This window comes from Carcharodon carcharias, chromosome 6, assembly GCF_017639515.1.
Source record: "Carcharodon carcharias isolate sCarCar2 chromosome 6, sCarCar2.pri, whole genome shotgun sequence".
In the NCBI taxonomy this organism is placed as follows: domain Eukaryota; kingdom Metazoa; phylum Chordata; class Chondrichthyes; order Lamniformes; family Lamnidae; genus Carcharodon; species Carcharodon carcharias.
The window spans coordinates 192,666,075-192,681,480 of record NC_054472.1 but is presented as its reverse complement, the minus strand read 5'-3'; the positions used below and the strand labels follow the sequence as shown (position 1 = coordinate 192,681,480).

General features: G+C 41.6%; 1 protein-coding gene across 1 annotated transcript in view; it reads left to right on the top strand.

The window, feature by feature from the left end:
- LOC121279027 (mitochondrial potassium channel ATP-binding subunit-like) overlaps positions 1-14,798 on the top strand; it is an 85,740-nt gene extending 70,942 nt beyond the window's left edge. The window contains exons 14-17 of the mRNA XM_041189780.1: positions 456-589; positions 991-1,138; positions 7,935-8,185; positions 14,281-14,798. Coding sequence (XP_041045714.1) covers positions 456-589; positions 991-1,138; positions 7,935-8,185; positions 14,281-14,367 — 620 coding nt within the window. The 3' untranslated portion in view covers positions 14,368-14,798. The remainder of the gene's footprint in view (positions 1-455; positions 590-990; positions 1,139-7,934; positions 8,186-14,280) is intronic.
- The last annotated feature ends 608 nt before the right edge of the window (positions 14,799-15,406 follow it).

Sequence of the window (15,406 nt, the reverse complement as noted above, 5' to 3'; positions counted from 1 at the left end):
TGTAAAGATATGAAAAAGTCGGACAGAAAAAGACTAGCTGGTTGATCTAGCCTGCCCTGTATAGTTGTGGTTCTTTGAAAATCATGATTCAGATATTCCCATCCACCAGCAGCCATGTAATACGAATTAGGAGCAGGAGTAAAAGCCATTCAGCCCTTCAAGCCTGCTCTGCCAGTCAACAAGATCATGACCCCCTGGATGAGGTGAAGAAACGATAAAAAGCTGTCTAAATAAAATGTAGGAAAGTTTCCCTGAAGTGCTCCTAGGCAACTGAAACAATTCCAAGAGGTTAGATTGACCAGGAGCTGTGTTACTTGGCAGAATCCTTTAGCATGTGATCTCTGTCAGGATAGGAATGGGTGCATCTCTTCTTTGAATGTGTACAGTGATCATATTGCAGAAGACGGAGATCTGCTTTTATGATTTTTCTAACGTGTGATTAAAATGCTTTGAAGGCAAGTCAACGGTAGCATCTCTGCTGGAAAGGTTTTATGACCCAGACAGCGGAGTTATCACTTTAGACGGATACAACATCGGGACCCTGGATCCACATTGGCTCCGCAGTCACGTCATCGGATACATTAGCCAGGTTAGCGCTTCCCCATTACTCTCTCCCCTCCTTTTCCTCTACTCTTCTCTTCTCCTCTCCTCTACACCGACCTCTTTTCTCCCACAGCCCTCCTCCAATCCCTCTCTTCCTCCTTCCCACTCTTCTTTCACCTTACCCCACTCCTGCAACCTCTCCTCTTCCCTCCCTTGAGGTAACTGTCCCCTCTCATCCGCTTCCTACTTCTGTAACTCTCCTCTGTCCCTCATCTTCTCCTTCCCATCTATTCCCTTGGTGGTAAGTTGCAGTTCATCACGGAGTCCGAGTCGCTGTCTCTGTCCCCTTATGGTGTTGTTCATGTTCCTCGCCTCACCCAAAGATGGGGCTGTTGTTCATGTTCCCCATGAGGTTGATGTTCCTTCAGCCATGCCTATGAATTGCAGGAACCTGTGCTTTTTGGCACTACCATCAAGGAAAATATTCGATTTGGAAAGCCAGATGCCTCGGATGAGGAGATTTATGAGGCAGCCCGGCAGGCAAATGCGGACGGCTTCATCCAGAGCTTTCCGAATGGATACATGACCATTGTGGGTATGTTTGGTGGTGCATCTTAAACTTGTTGTAGATTGTTTACTCATAGAAAACACAAAGAATGCACCTCAAATCATCACACACACACACACACACACACACACACTTCAAATCATCAAACACAGAGAACAGACTTCAAATCATCACACACACACACACCTCAAATCATCAAACACAGAGAACAGACTTCAAATCATCACACACACACACACACCTCAAATCATCAAACACACACACACACCTCAAATCATCACACACACACACACCCACACACTTCAAATCATCAAACACAGAGAACAGACTTCAAATCATCACACACACCTCAAATCATCAAACACAGAGAACAGACTTCAAATCATCACACACACACACACACCTCAAATCATCACACACACACACACACACCCACACACTTCAAATCATCAAACACAGAGAACAGACCTCAAATCATCACACACACACACACCTCAAATCATCAAACACAGAGAACAGACTTCAAATCATCACACACACACACCTCAAATCATCAAACACACACACACCTCAAATCATCAAACACACACACACCTCAAATCATCACACACACACACACACACCTCAAATCATCACACACACACACACCTCAAATCATCAAACACACACACACCTCAAATCATCAAACACAGAGAACAGACTTCAAATCATCACACACACACACACACCTCAAATCATCAAACATGAACAGAGAACAGACTTCAAATCATCACACACACACACACACCTCAAATCATCAAACACAGAGAACAGACTTCAAATCATCACACACACACACACACCTCAAATCATCACACACACACACACACACCTCAAATCATCAAACACAGAGAACAGACTTCAAATCATCACACACACACACACACCTCAAATCATCACACACACACACACCTCAAATCATCAAACACAGAGAACAGACTTCAAATCATCACACACACACACACACCTCAAATCATCACACACACACACACCTCAAATCATCAAACACAGAGAACAGACTTCAAATCATCACACACACACACACACCTCAAATCATCACACACACACACCTCAATTCATCAAACACAGAGAACAGACTTCAAATCATCACACACACATACACACCTCAAATCATCACACACACACACCTCAAATCATCAAACACAGAGAACAGACTTCAAATCATCACACACACACACACACACACACCTCAAATCATCACACGCACACACACACACACACACACACACCTCAAATCATCAAACACAGAGAACAGACTTCAAATCATCACACACACACACATTTCAAATCATCAAACACACACACCTCAAATCATCAAACACAGAGAACAGACTTCAAATCATCACACACACCTCAAATCATCAAACACAGAGAACAGACTTCAAATCATCACACACACACACACCTCAAATCATCAAACACACACACCTCAAATTATCAAACACAGAGAACAGACTTCAAATCATCACACACACACACCTCAAATCATCAAACACACACACCTCATCTTCAAACACAGAGAACAGACTTCAAATCATCACACACACACCTCAAATCATCACACACAGAGAACAGACTTCAAATCATCAAACACACACACACCTCAAATCATCAAACACAGAGAACAGACTTCAAATCATCATACACACACACACCTCAAATCATCAAACACACACACCTCAAATTATCAAACACAGAGAACAGACTTCAAATCATCACACACACACACCTCAAATCATCAAACACACACACCTCATCTTCAAACACAGAGAACAGACTTCAAATCATCACACACACACCTCAAATCATCACACACAGAGAACAGACTTCAAATCATCAAACACACACACACCTCAAATCATCAAACACAGAGAACAGACTTCAAATCATCATACACACACACACCTCAAATCATCAAACACAGAGAACAGACTTCAAATCATCACACACACACACACACACACACCTCAAATCATCAAACACAGAGAACAGACTTCCATCATCAAACACACACACCTCAAATCATCAAACACAGGGAACAGACTTCAAATCATCAAACACAGAGAACAGACTTCAAATCATCACACACACACACACCTCAAATCATCAAACACAGAGAACAGACTTCAAATCATCAAACACACACACACCTCAAATCATCAAACACAGAGAACAGACTTCAAATCATCATACACACACACACAAATCATCAAACACAGAGAACAGACTTCAAATCATCACACACACACACACCTCAAATCATCACACACACACACCTCAAATCATCAAACACAGAGAACAGACTTCCATCATCAAACACACACACCTCAAATCATCAAACACAGGGAACAGACTTCAAATCATCAAACACAGAGAACAGACTTCAAATCATCACACACACACACACACACCTCAAATCATCAAACACAGAGAACAGACTTCAAATCATCACACACACACACACCTCAAATCATCAAACACAAACAGAGAACAGACTTCAAATCATCACACACACACACACACACCTCAAATCATCAAACACAGAGAACAGACTTCAAATCATCACACACACACATATACACCTCAAATCATCAAACACAGAGAACAGACTTCAAATCATCACACGCACACACACCTCAGATCATCAAACACAGAGAACAGACTTCAAATCATCACACACACACACACACACACACACCTCAAATCATCAAAAACAGAGAACAGACTTCAAATCATCAAACACAGAGAACAGACTTCAAATCATCACACACACACACACATCTCAAATCATCAAACACAGAGAACAGACTTCAAATCATCACATGCACACACACACCTCAGATCATCAAACACAGAGAACAGACTTCAAATCATCACACACACACACACCTCAAATCATCAAACACAGAGAACAGACTTCAAATCATCACACACACACACCTCAAATCATCAAACACAGAGAACAGACTTCAAATCATCATCACACACACACACCTCAAATCATCAAACACAGAACAGACTTCAAATCATCACACACACACACACCTCAAATCATCAAACACACACACCTCAAATCATTTATCTTTCTCTCACACACACACACACCTCAAATCATCAAACACAAACAGAGAACAGACTTCAAATCATCACACACACACACACACACACACACACACCTCAAATCATCAAACACAGAGAACAGACTTCAAATCATCACACACACACACACACACACACCTCAAATCATCAAACACGAACAGAGAACTGACTTCAAATCATCACACACACACACCTCAAATCATCAAACACAGAGAACAGACTTCAAATCATCACACACACACACACACACCTCAAATCATCAAACACACACACCTCAAATCATTTATCTTTCTCTCTCACACACATATACACCTCAAATCATCAAACACAAACAGAGAACAGACTTCAAATCATCACACACACACCTCAAATCATCAAACACTGAGAACAGACTTCAAATTATCACACACATACACCTCAAATCATCAAACACGAACAGAGAACTGTCTTCAAATCATCACACACACACCTCAAATCATCAAACACAGAGAACAGACTTCAAATCATCACACACACACACACACACACACACCTCAAATCATCAAACACACACACCTCAAATCATTTATCTTTCTCTCTCACACACACACACACCTCAAATCATCAAACACAAACAGAGAACAGACTTCAAATCATCACACACACACACACACACCTCAAATCATCAAACACAGAGAACAGACTTCAAATCATCACACACACACACACACCTCAAATCATCAAACATGAACAGAGAACTGACTTCAAATCATCACACACACCTCAAATCATCAAACACAGAGAACAGACTTCAAATCATCACACACACACACACACACCTCAAATCATCAAACACACACACCTCAAATCATTTATCCCTTCTCTCTCACACACACACAAACCTCAAATCATCAAACACAAACAGAGAACAGACTTCAAATCATCACACACACACACACACCTCAAATCATCAAACACAGAGAACAGACTTCAAATCATCACACACACACACACACCTCAAATCATCAAACACAGAGAACAGACTTCAAATCATCACACACACACACACCTCAAATCATCAAACACGAACAGAGAACTGACTTCAAATCATCACACACACACACACCTCAAATCATCAAACACAGAGAACAGACTTCAAATCATCACACACACACACCTCAAATCATTTATCTCTCTCTCACACACACACATATCTCAGATCATTTCTCACACACACACACACACACCTCAAATCATTTATCTCTCTCCCTCACACACACACACACCTCAAATCATTACACACACACACACACACACCTCAAATCATTTATCTCTCTCTCTCACACACACCTCAAATCATTTCCCTCTCACACACACACACCTCAAATCATTTATCTCTCTCTCTCACACGCACACACACCTCAAATCATTTCTCTCTCACACACACACACACACCTCAAATCATTTCTCTCTCTCTCTCTTTCTCTCACACACACACTTCAAATCATTTCTCTCTCTCTCTCTTACACATACACACACACACATACACACCCCTACATAGGGGACATAAATCAAATCATTTCACACACACACACCTCAAATCATTTCTCTATCTCTCACATACACACACACACATACACACCCCTACATAGGGAACATGAATCAAATCATTTCTCTCTCTTACACACATACACACACCTCAAATCATTTCTCTCTCTCTCTCTCTCTCTCACACACCTCAAATCATTTCTCTCTCTCTCTCTTACACATACACACACACATACACACCCCTACATAGGAAACATAACTCAAATCATCGCTCTCTGACACACCCACACACACCCCTACATAGGGAACATAACTCAAATCATTTCACACACACACACACACACACACACACCTCAAATCATTTCTCTCTCTCACACACACACACACACATACACACACCCCAAATCTGACAGCATTCTACTTATGACACAATCAAGCAACATTATTTATGAGTTTCAGTGCTGGTGTGATGCTAGCTGGGTAGGCCGTACATCCCAAGGATTGGCTGATCGAATCAAGTAGTATGTTCCTTCCATTGTCTGTGTTAGGCAGAGTACAGACTGTATTCAACCAGTCCGCTCTTGCACAGCCTAAAACCGGACCATACTCAACCTGCCCACTCTTGCAAAGCCTAAAACAAAATGGCTACTGTTAAATGTAATTCCACAATTGAGCAGCACTTGTTGAACAATCCTGACTGTGATATCAGTTGTACTAGCTGCCAATTTAATATAGTCAGTTGAGCTTGTAATGTGGCTATTTTACACTTGCTAGAAGTGACATACATTCATACGCAGTGATCCATTCTCTGCAAAGAAATGGAATATGATTAATCCTTTGTCTTTAGTGAATTATAAGATTGCCTGGGGAACCTATAGTCCCCTGTTGTTTCCTCCATGGCAACATCTCAGCCAATCAACTTACCAACCAATCAACACCCATTTCTCCTGTGTACAAAATATTGTGATCATATGTGTTACAGACTGAGATGGGAGGGGTGCACATTTAATTCTAGCTCCCTTTCTCCACAAGTCTCAACAATAGTTTAAATGTTTAATTCACTCACAAAACTGGCCAATTATTTACTTTTGATTCTGTTATTCTCAGCGTAAAAAGACTCTAATCAGGCTTCTTTCAGTAAACACAAAAAATTGATTTATTATAAAACAAGCTTTTTTAAAAAAAGTTATAAACCTGGTTAACATACAAGCTGTAATTTAGAAGTATAACAATTTTTTTCCCCCTTTTTTATAAAAAAAGATATTCGAGCCCCCATACACTCACACACACACACAAAACAGGACAAAACAAATACAGTCTCCTGCATAAGTTGGAGTATGGCAACGTTTCTTTCAAAAAGATAAAATTTGAAAAGGTCTCGACACTTTTGACATAACAGAGGTTTGGTCACAATAGATCTGGAAGTTCTTTCAGACTGATTTTTGGTGAAACTGTCCTTGACAACTCTTACTTATCACAACTTTGGGGACTTTCAAGAAAATAGAGTTATTCTGATGAAACTTTCCTGATGAAAGTTTAACTCACTCTAGCCTGCACGTAACACAAAGGTGGGACAGAGAGAGAGAGAGTCTTCTTTTGGTAGTACAGAACTTGAGTATTGCTGAAAAAGGCGACATGTCTAAGCTTTTCATCTTGCATTCATCAGAACACTCACAAGAATACCAATATAAGGGGAAAACAACAATTTATACTGTATGTGAAGAGATTGCTGATTGGTTGGCAAATGTCATTGCCATGGAGAATGCAACAGTGATAGTGTCAGCCACCATTATATTCATTGCCCTGAATTAATCTTGCAGACTTTTAAAAATAACTCAGATGGGAGAATGTCCAAAATTCAGTGCCCCTCAAATTTTTCAAAAACGCATTCCTCATATATGAAATTTGGCATTCTTGTGTTTGTCCTGATGAGTGCAAGACAAAAAGCTTCGGTGACATGTCTCTCTTTTCAGCAATACACCTCAAGTCATCAAACGCACAGGGAACACTCCTCAAATCATCAAAACTGACAGTGAAAGAATTAAGTCTGCACCTTCAAGGGAGAGGAAGTGCAGAATCATCATTACATTAAGAAGTTGGTAAATGTCTTTATTTCTGGCCCTCGTTTATTGACCAGGTGAGCGGGGAATTGCTCTCTCCGGGGGACAGAAGCAGCGAATTGCTATTGCCCGTGCCCTGATTAAAAATCCCTGCATCCTGGTCCTGGATGAGGCCACAAGTGCACTGGACGCGGAATCGGAGAGAGTGGTACAGGATGCACTGGACCATATACAGAAAGGGCGTACGGTGCTGGTCATTGCGCACAGGTTGAGCACAATCAAGGCAGCCGATATCATCTGTGTCCTCGCTAACGGCCACGTGAAGGAGGTTAGTAAAGGTCGCTACCACTGAGGTGTCACTGTAGCTCCCACCATCAGTCCCTAACTAGCAGCACACTACACAGCACCTGGAATTGACAAAACCAGTCCTGGTAAGCTGTGTATATTGTAGCAAAGTGCCTGAGCCCTGGGGAAACTACATTAAAGATGTAGGAAAAAAAAGCAGAGCGTGCTGGAAAAACTCAGCAGGTCTGGCAGCATCTGTGGAGAGAGAGAGAGAGAGAGAGACACACAGAGTTAACGTTTTGAGTCTGTATGATTCTTCCTCAGAGCTCTGGAATGCGGGTGTCACTGGCAAGACCAGCATTTGTAGCCCATCCCGATTTGCCCTTGATTTGCTAGGCCATTTCAGAGGGAAGTTAAGTGTCAACAACATTGCTATGGATCTGGATTCACATGGAGGCCAGACGAGTTAAGGATGGCAGATTTCCTTCCCTAAAGGATAGTAGTGCACCGGATAGGCTTTTACAACAATTGATGATAGTTGTCTTGGTTACCGTTACTAAGACTGACTTTCAACTCCAGATTTTATTAATTGCTTTTTTAAAAATTCCACTAGTTGCCATGGTGTAATTTGAACCTATGTCATGGAAGCATTAGCCTGGTCTCTGAATTTCGGGTCCAGTGGCATTACCACTATGTTACCATCTCTCTGATCTCACCAAGACTCTATACAATTGTAGCAAGACTTCTTTTACTCCTGTGCTCAAATCCTTTTGCAATAAAGGCCAACATACCATTTGTCTTCCTAATTGCTTGCTGCACCTGCATGCTAACTTTCAGAGACTCATGAACAAGAACATGCAGGTCCCTTTGGACATGAACACTTCCCAATCTCTCCCCATTTAAGAAATATTGAGCATTTTCTGTATTTCCTGCCAAAGTGGATCACTTCGCATTTTCCACATTATATTCCATCTGCCGTGTTCTTACCCGCTCACTTATCTGTCTAAATCTCATTGAAGCCTTATTGCATCCTCCTCACAACTCACATTTTCACCTAGTTTTGTGTGATCAGTGAACTTGAAAATATTACATTTGGTTCCCACATCCAAATCATTGATGTAGTTTGTGAATAGCTGGGGCCCAATCACTGATCCTTGCAGTGCTTCATCAGTCACAGCCTGCTAACCTGAGAATGACCCGATTATTCCTACTCTGTTTTCTGTCCATTAACCAATTCTTAATTTATGCCAGTACGTCTCCTCCAATCCCATGTGCTCTAATTTTGCTTACTAGCCTCCAGTTTGGGACCTTATCGAAAGCCTTCTGAAAATCCAAATACACCACATCCACTGATTCCCCCTTGTCAATTCTGCCTGTTACATCCTCAAAAACAAATTTTGTCAAGCAAATTTCCCTTTCAAAAATCTATGGTCAATCCAATCATTATTTTGTAAATATCCAGTTATCCATAAGACCATAAGATGTAGGAGCAGAAGTAGGCCATTCGTCCCATTGAGTCTGCTCTGCCATTCAATGAGATCATGGCTGATCTAATAATCCTCAACTCCACTTTTCCATAAGAAAATCCTTCCATACTTGGGATCAGACTTCTCTGGACTCCCTCCAATGCCAGTATATCTTTCCTTAGATAAGGGGACCAGAACTGTTCACAGTATTCTAGGTGTGGTCTAAATAGCGCCTTGTATAGTTTTAGCAAGACTTCCCTATTTTTATACTCCATTCCCTTTGAAATAAAGGCCAACGTTCCATTTGCCTTCCCTATTACCTGTTGAACTTGTATATTAGCTTTTTGAGATTCATGCTCAAGGACCCCCAAATCCCTCTGTGCTGCAGCTTTCTTCATTCTTTTCCCATTTAAATGATATTCAGCTCCTCTATTCTTCCCTCCAAAGTGCACAACCTCACATTTTCCAACGTGCTTTATTACAGACTCTAACATTTTCCCAACTACTGAGGTCAGGTTAACAGGTCCGCAGTTCCCGTTTTCTCCCTCCCTCCTTTCTTAAACAGTGGGGTTACATTTGCTACCTTCCAATCTGCAGGAAACGTTCCAGAATCAGTAAAATTTTGGATGATGACCACCAATGCATCCATGATCCCTACAGCCATCTCTTTCAACGCTCTGGGATGAAGATCATCAAGTCCAGGGGATTTATCAATGTTCAGCCCCATTAATTTCTGCAGTGTTACTTTTTTGCTAACACTAATTTCTTTCAGCTCTTCACTCCCGCTAGTCCCTTGGTTCTTTAGTACCCCTGGGAGGTTTTTTTGTATCTTCCCCAGTGTAACACCCTTATTCAAAAAGGGAGAGAAACTAAAAACAGGTAACCATAGGCCAGTTAGCTTAATGTCCGTCATTGGGAAAATGTTAGAGTCTATTATAAAGGATATTATAGCAGAGCATTTAGAAATGCATAATCTAATTAAACAGAGTCAGCATGGCTTCATGGAGAGGAAATCATGCCTGACAAAAGTATTAGAATTCTTTGAGGAGGTAACAAGTAGGATAGATAAAGGGGAACCAGCAGGTGTAAAGATGTTCAATAAGATACCGCACATAAGGCTACTTAATAAGGTAAGAGCTCATGGTGTTGGGGGTAGTATATTAGCACGGATAGAGGATTGGCTAACTAATAGAGAACAGAGAATTGGGATATAACAAGCAGAGTTTAATAAAGGGAAACCAGTAGATGTAATGTATTTGGATTTCCAGAAGACACTCAATAAGGTGCCACATAAAAGGTTATTGCACAAGATAGGAGCTCATGGTATTGGGGGTAATGTGTTATCATGGATTTAGGGTTGTTTAACACACAGAAGACAGAGAGTAGGGATTAATAAGTCTTTTTCAGGTTGGAAAGACGTAACTAGCCACAAGGATCAGTTAATAAGGCCTCAAATTATTTACGATCTATATTAGTGACTTGCAGGAGGGGGCAGAGTGTAATGTATCCAAATTTGCTGACAAAACAAAAACAGGTGGGAGGGCATGTTGCGATGGGGACATAAGGAATCCGCAAGGGGATATAGATAGGTTGAGTGAGTAGGAAAAACTTGACAGAAGGAGTTTAATGCAGGGAAGTGTGAGGTCATGCACTTTGGTAGGAATAATCAAAAGGCAGACTATTAGTTAAATGGAGAGAGACTCCAAAAAAGTGCAGCACAGAGGGATCTGGGTATGAAACACAAAAAAGTTAGCCTGCAGGCGCAGCAAGTAATTAAGAAGGCAAATGGAATTTCAGCCTGTATTGCTTGGGGGGGTTGGAGTTTAAAAATAGGGAAGTCTTGTTACAACTGTACAGGGTGTTGGTGAGGCCGCACCTGGAGTACTGTGTACTGTTTTCGTTCCTGGATGAAGGGGTTGACTTATGAAGAACGTATACACAGGTTCATTAGAGTTTAGAAGAATGAGGGGTGATCTTATTGAAACGTACAAGACTCTGAGGGGGCTTGACAGGGTAAATGTTGAGAAGATGTTTCCACAAGTGGGGGAAATCTTGAATTAGGGGACATAGTTACAGAATAAGGGGGCACTCATTTAAAAATGAAATGTGAAGGAATTTCTTCTCTCAGAGGGTAGTGAATGTCTGGAATTCTTTACCCCAGAGAGTTGTAGAGGCTAGATCACTGAAAGTATTTAAAGAGGAGGTAGATAGATTTTTGAAATATCAGGGAGTTGAGAGTAATCAGGAGCTGGCAGGAAAGAGGAGTTGAGGCCTGGGGCAAATCAGCCATGATCTTATTGAATAGCAGGGTAGGCTTGAGGGGCCGAATGGCCTACTTCCATTTCTTATGTTCTTAAGTAGGGCATTTTCAGGATGGCAACCTGTAACTAGTGGAGTGCCACAGGGATCAGTGCTGGGGCCACAATTATTCATAATAAATATTAATGACTTGGATGAGGGAAGTGAATGTACTATCGCCAAGTTTGCGGATGATACAAAAATAGCTGGGAAGGCAAGTGGTGAGGGTGACTCAAAGAATCTATCAAGGGATATAGACAGGTTAAGTGAGTGGGCAAAAACATGGCAGATGGAATATAATGTGGGAAAATGTGAGGTTATGCACTTTGGCAAGAAGAATAGAGGAGCTGAATATTATTTAAATGGAGAAAGACTGCAGAAAGCTGCAGCACAGAGGGATTTAGGGGTCCTCATGCATGAATCCCAAAAAGCTAACATACAAGTTCAACAGGTAATAGGGAAGGCAAATGGAATGTTGGCCTTTATTTCAAAGAGAATGGAGTATAAAAATAAGGAAGTCTTGCTAAAACTAAACAAGGCCACACCTAGAATAGTGTGAACAGTTTTGGTCCCTTTATCTAAGGAATGATATACTGGAATTGGAGGGAGTCCAGAGAATGTTCACTAGGTTGATGCCGGGTATGGAAGGATTCTTTGATGAGGAGAGGTTGAGTAGGTTGGGCCTGTACTCATTGGAGTTTAGAAGAATGAGAGGCAACCTTATTGAAACATATAAGATTCTTAGGAGGCTTGACAGGGTAGATGCTGAGAGTTTGCTTCCCCTTGTGGGAGAGTCTAGGACTAGAGGGCATAATCTCAGAGTAAAGGGTCGCACATTTAAGACAGAGATAAGGAGTAATTTCTTCTCTCAAGAGGGTAGTCAATCTATGGAATTCTTTACCACAGAGGGCTGTAGAGGCTGGGTCATTAAGTATACTCAAGGTTGAGAGAGACAGATTTTTAATCAGTAAGAAAATCAAAGGTTATGGGGAAAAGGCAGGAAAGTGGAATTGAGTGTTATCAGATCAGCCATGATCTCATTGAATGGCGAAGCAGACTCGATGGGCTGAATGGCCTACTTCTTACGGTCTGAAGACAGACAGAAAGTATTTGTTTAGTTTCTCTCCTACTTCCTTATTTCCCATGATAAATTCTCCTGTTTCTGCCTGTAGTGAGCCCATACTTGTCTTTACTAACCTTTTTACTTTTCACATACCTACAGAAGCTTTTGCAAGTCGTTTTTATGTTCCTCACTACTTTACTTTCATATTCTGTTTTCTCTTTCTTAATTAGCTTTTGGTCCTCCTTTGCTGAATTCTAAAAACCTCCCAATCCTCTGACTTACTACTTGTTTTGGCAACTTTATAAGCCTCTTCTTTTGATCTAATGCAATCTTTAACTTCTCTGGTATATCACAGTTGGATCACCTTTCCTACTGGGTTTTTGTGCCTCAAAGGACTGTATATTTATTGTAAACCATGTATTAATTCTTTAAATGCCAGCTATTGCTTGTCTATTGTCATACCTTTTAATGTAGTTTCCCAATTTACCACAGCCAACTTGCCCCTCATACCTTCATAGATTCCTTTGTTTAGATTAAAGACACGAGCTTTGGATTGAACTACAGCACTTTCAAACTTCATGTAAAATTTTTACATGTTATGGTGACTCTTCCCTAAAGGCTTCATTACAATGAAATTATTAATGAGTCCCTTCTCATTGCACAACACTAGATTTAAAATATCCCAATCTCTGGCTGGTTCCTCCATATATTGTTCTAGAAAACCATCCATTTCAGGAATTTGTCCACTTCAGCATTAGTGCTAATAAGGTTTACCCAATCTGTATATAGATTGTAGTCCCCCATGATTACTGTGTAACCCTTGTTATATGCACCTCTAATTTCCCGATTTATACCGTGCCCTACATCATCACCACTGTTTGGAGGCCTATAAGTAGCTCTTGCTTAGGAGAAACCCTTTCCCACAGGGTTCCGAGACTCTGGAATTCACTCCCGGAGTGAGTGATTGAAGTCGAGGCCATGTCAGCAGGTGAGATGGGGAGGGTGAGGGAAAGGAGGGTAAAGGGAAATGGGAGGTCCTTGGGATTAAGACACTGCTCATGTGGAGGAGAAAAACTGACATGACTGATGGGGGTTGTTTCCGTCTTTATAATTTTGATGTAATTCTAAACCAAGTTTCCAAGTGGGAATTTGCTGTTTTCAAAATGGCTGCTGTGTTTGCCAACTGAAGAGCTGTGACTGCACTTTAAATTAGTTGATTGCATATGGGACTTTGCTGAGAGGTGTTTTGCAACAATATAAAATGCAGCTCTTCCCTTGTACCTTTCTGATGAACACATCTCATTGCCACAGGTGGGGACCCATGCCGAACTGTTGAAAAGAGGAGGACTGTATGCAGAACTGGTCCGCAGACAAACCAGTGAGGAGTCCACCATGTGAGAGAGCAGGAAAGTAAGCGATGGAGAGTGAGCAGATTAGATTCCAGGCATTTATGCACCTTTGAACACCTTCATTCAAACATAAGATGGAAAGACTCAACTAAGAAAGAAAAAAGCTTTGGGTTCAATGATTCCTCCGCCTCCTGTAGTTCTGACAGCCAGGCATTGGGCACTGAGATTTCATCAGGTTGGAATGGGTGTGGGGAGGGACGGATTCCTTCATACTATCCATTGAAACTGTGAAAGACATACAATTCTAGATTCTGTACCTGCCTAATGGGGCTGTTCCTGTAGAGAATTTGGTGCACTGCATAACACTGGGGTACAGTACTTGTGGGGACAGGTGTGTCACTGTATAACACTGGGGTACAGTACTGGTGGGGACAGGTCTGTCACTGTATAACACTGGGGTACAGCACTGGTGGGGACAGGTCTGTCACTGTATAACACTGGGGTACAGTACTGGTGGGGACAGGTCTATCACTATAACACGGGTACAATACTGGTGGGGACAGGTCTGTTACTGTATAACACTGGGGTACAGTACTGGTGGGTTCAGGACTGTCAGTGTATAACACTGGGGTACAGTACTGGTGGGTTCAGGACTGTCACTGTATAACACTGGGGTACAATACTGGTGGGGACAGGTCTGTCACTGTATAACACTGGGGTACAGTACTGGTGGGGACAGGTGTGTCACTGTATAACACTGGGGTACAGTACTGGTGGGGACAGGTCTGTCACTGTATAACACTGGGGTACAGCACTGGTGGGGACAGGTCTGTCACTGTATAACACTGGGGTACAGTACTGGTGGGGACAGGTCTATCACTATAACACGGGTACAATACTGGTGGGGACAGGTCTGTTACTGTATAACACTGGGGTACAGTACTGGTGGGTTCAGGACTGTCAGTGTATAACACTGGGGTACAGTACTGGTGGGTTCAGGACTGTCAATGTATAACACTGGGGTACAATACTGGTGGGGACAGGTCTGTTACTGTATAACACTGGGGTACAGTACTGGTGGGTTCAGG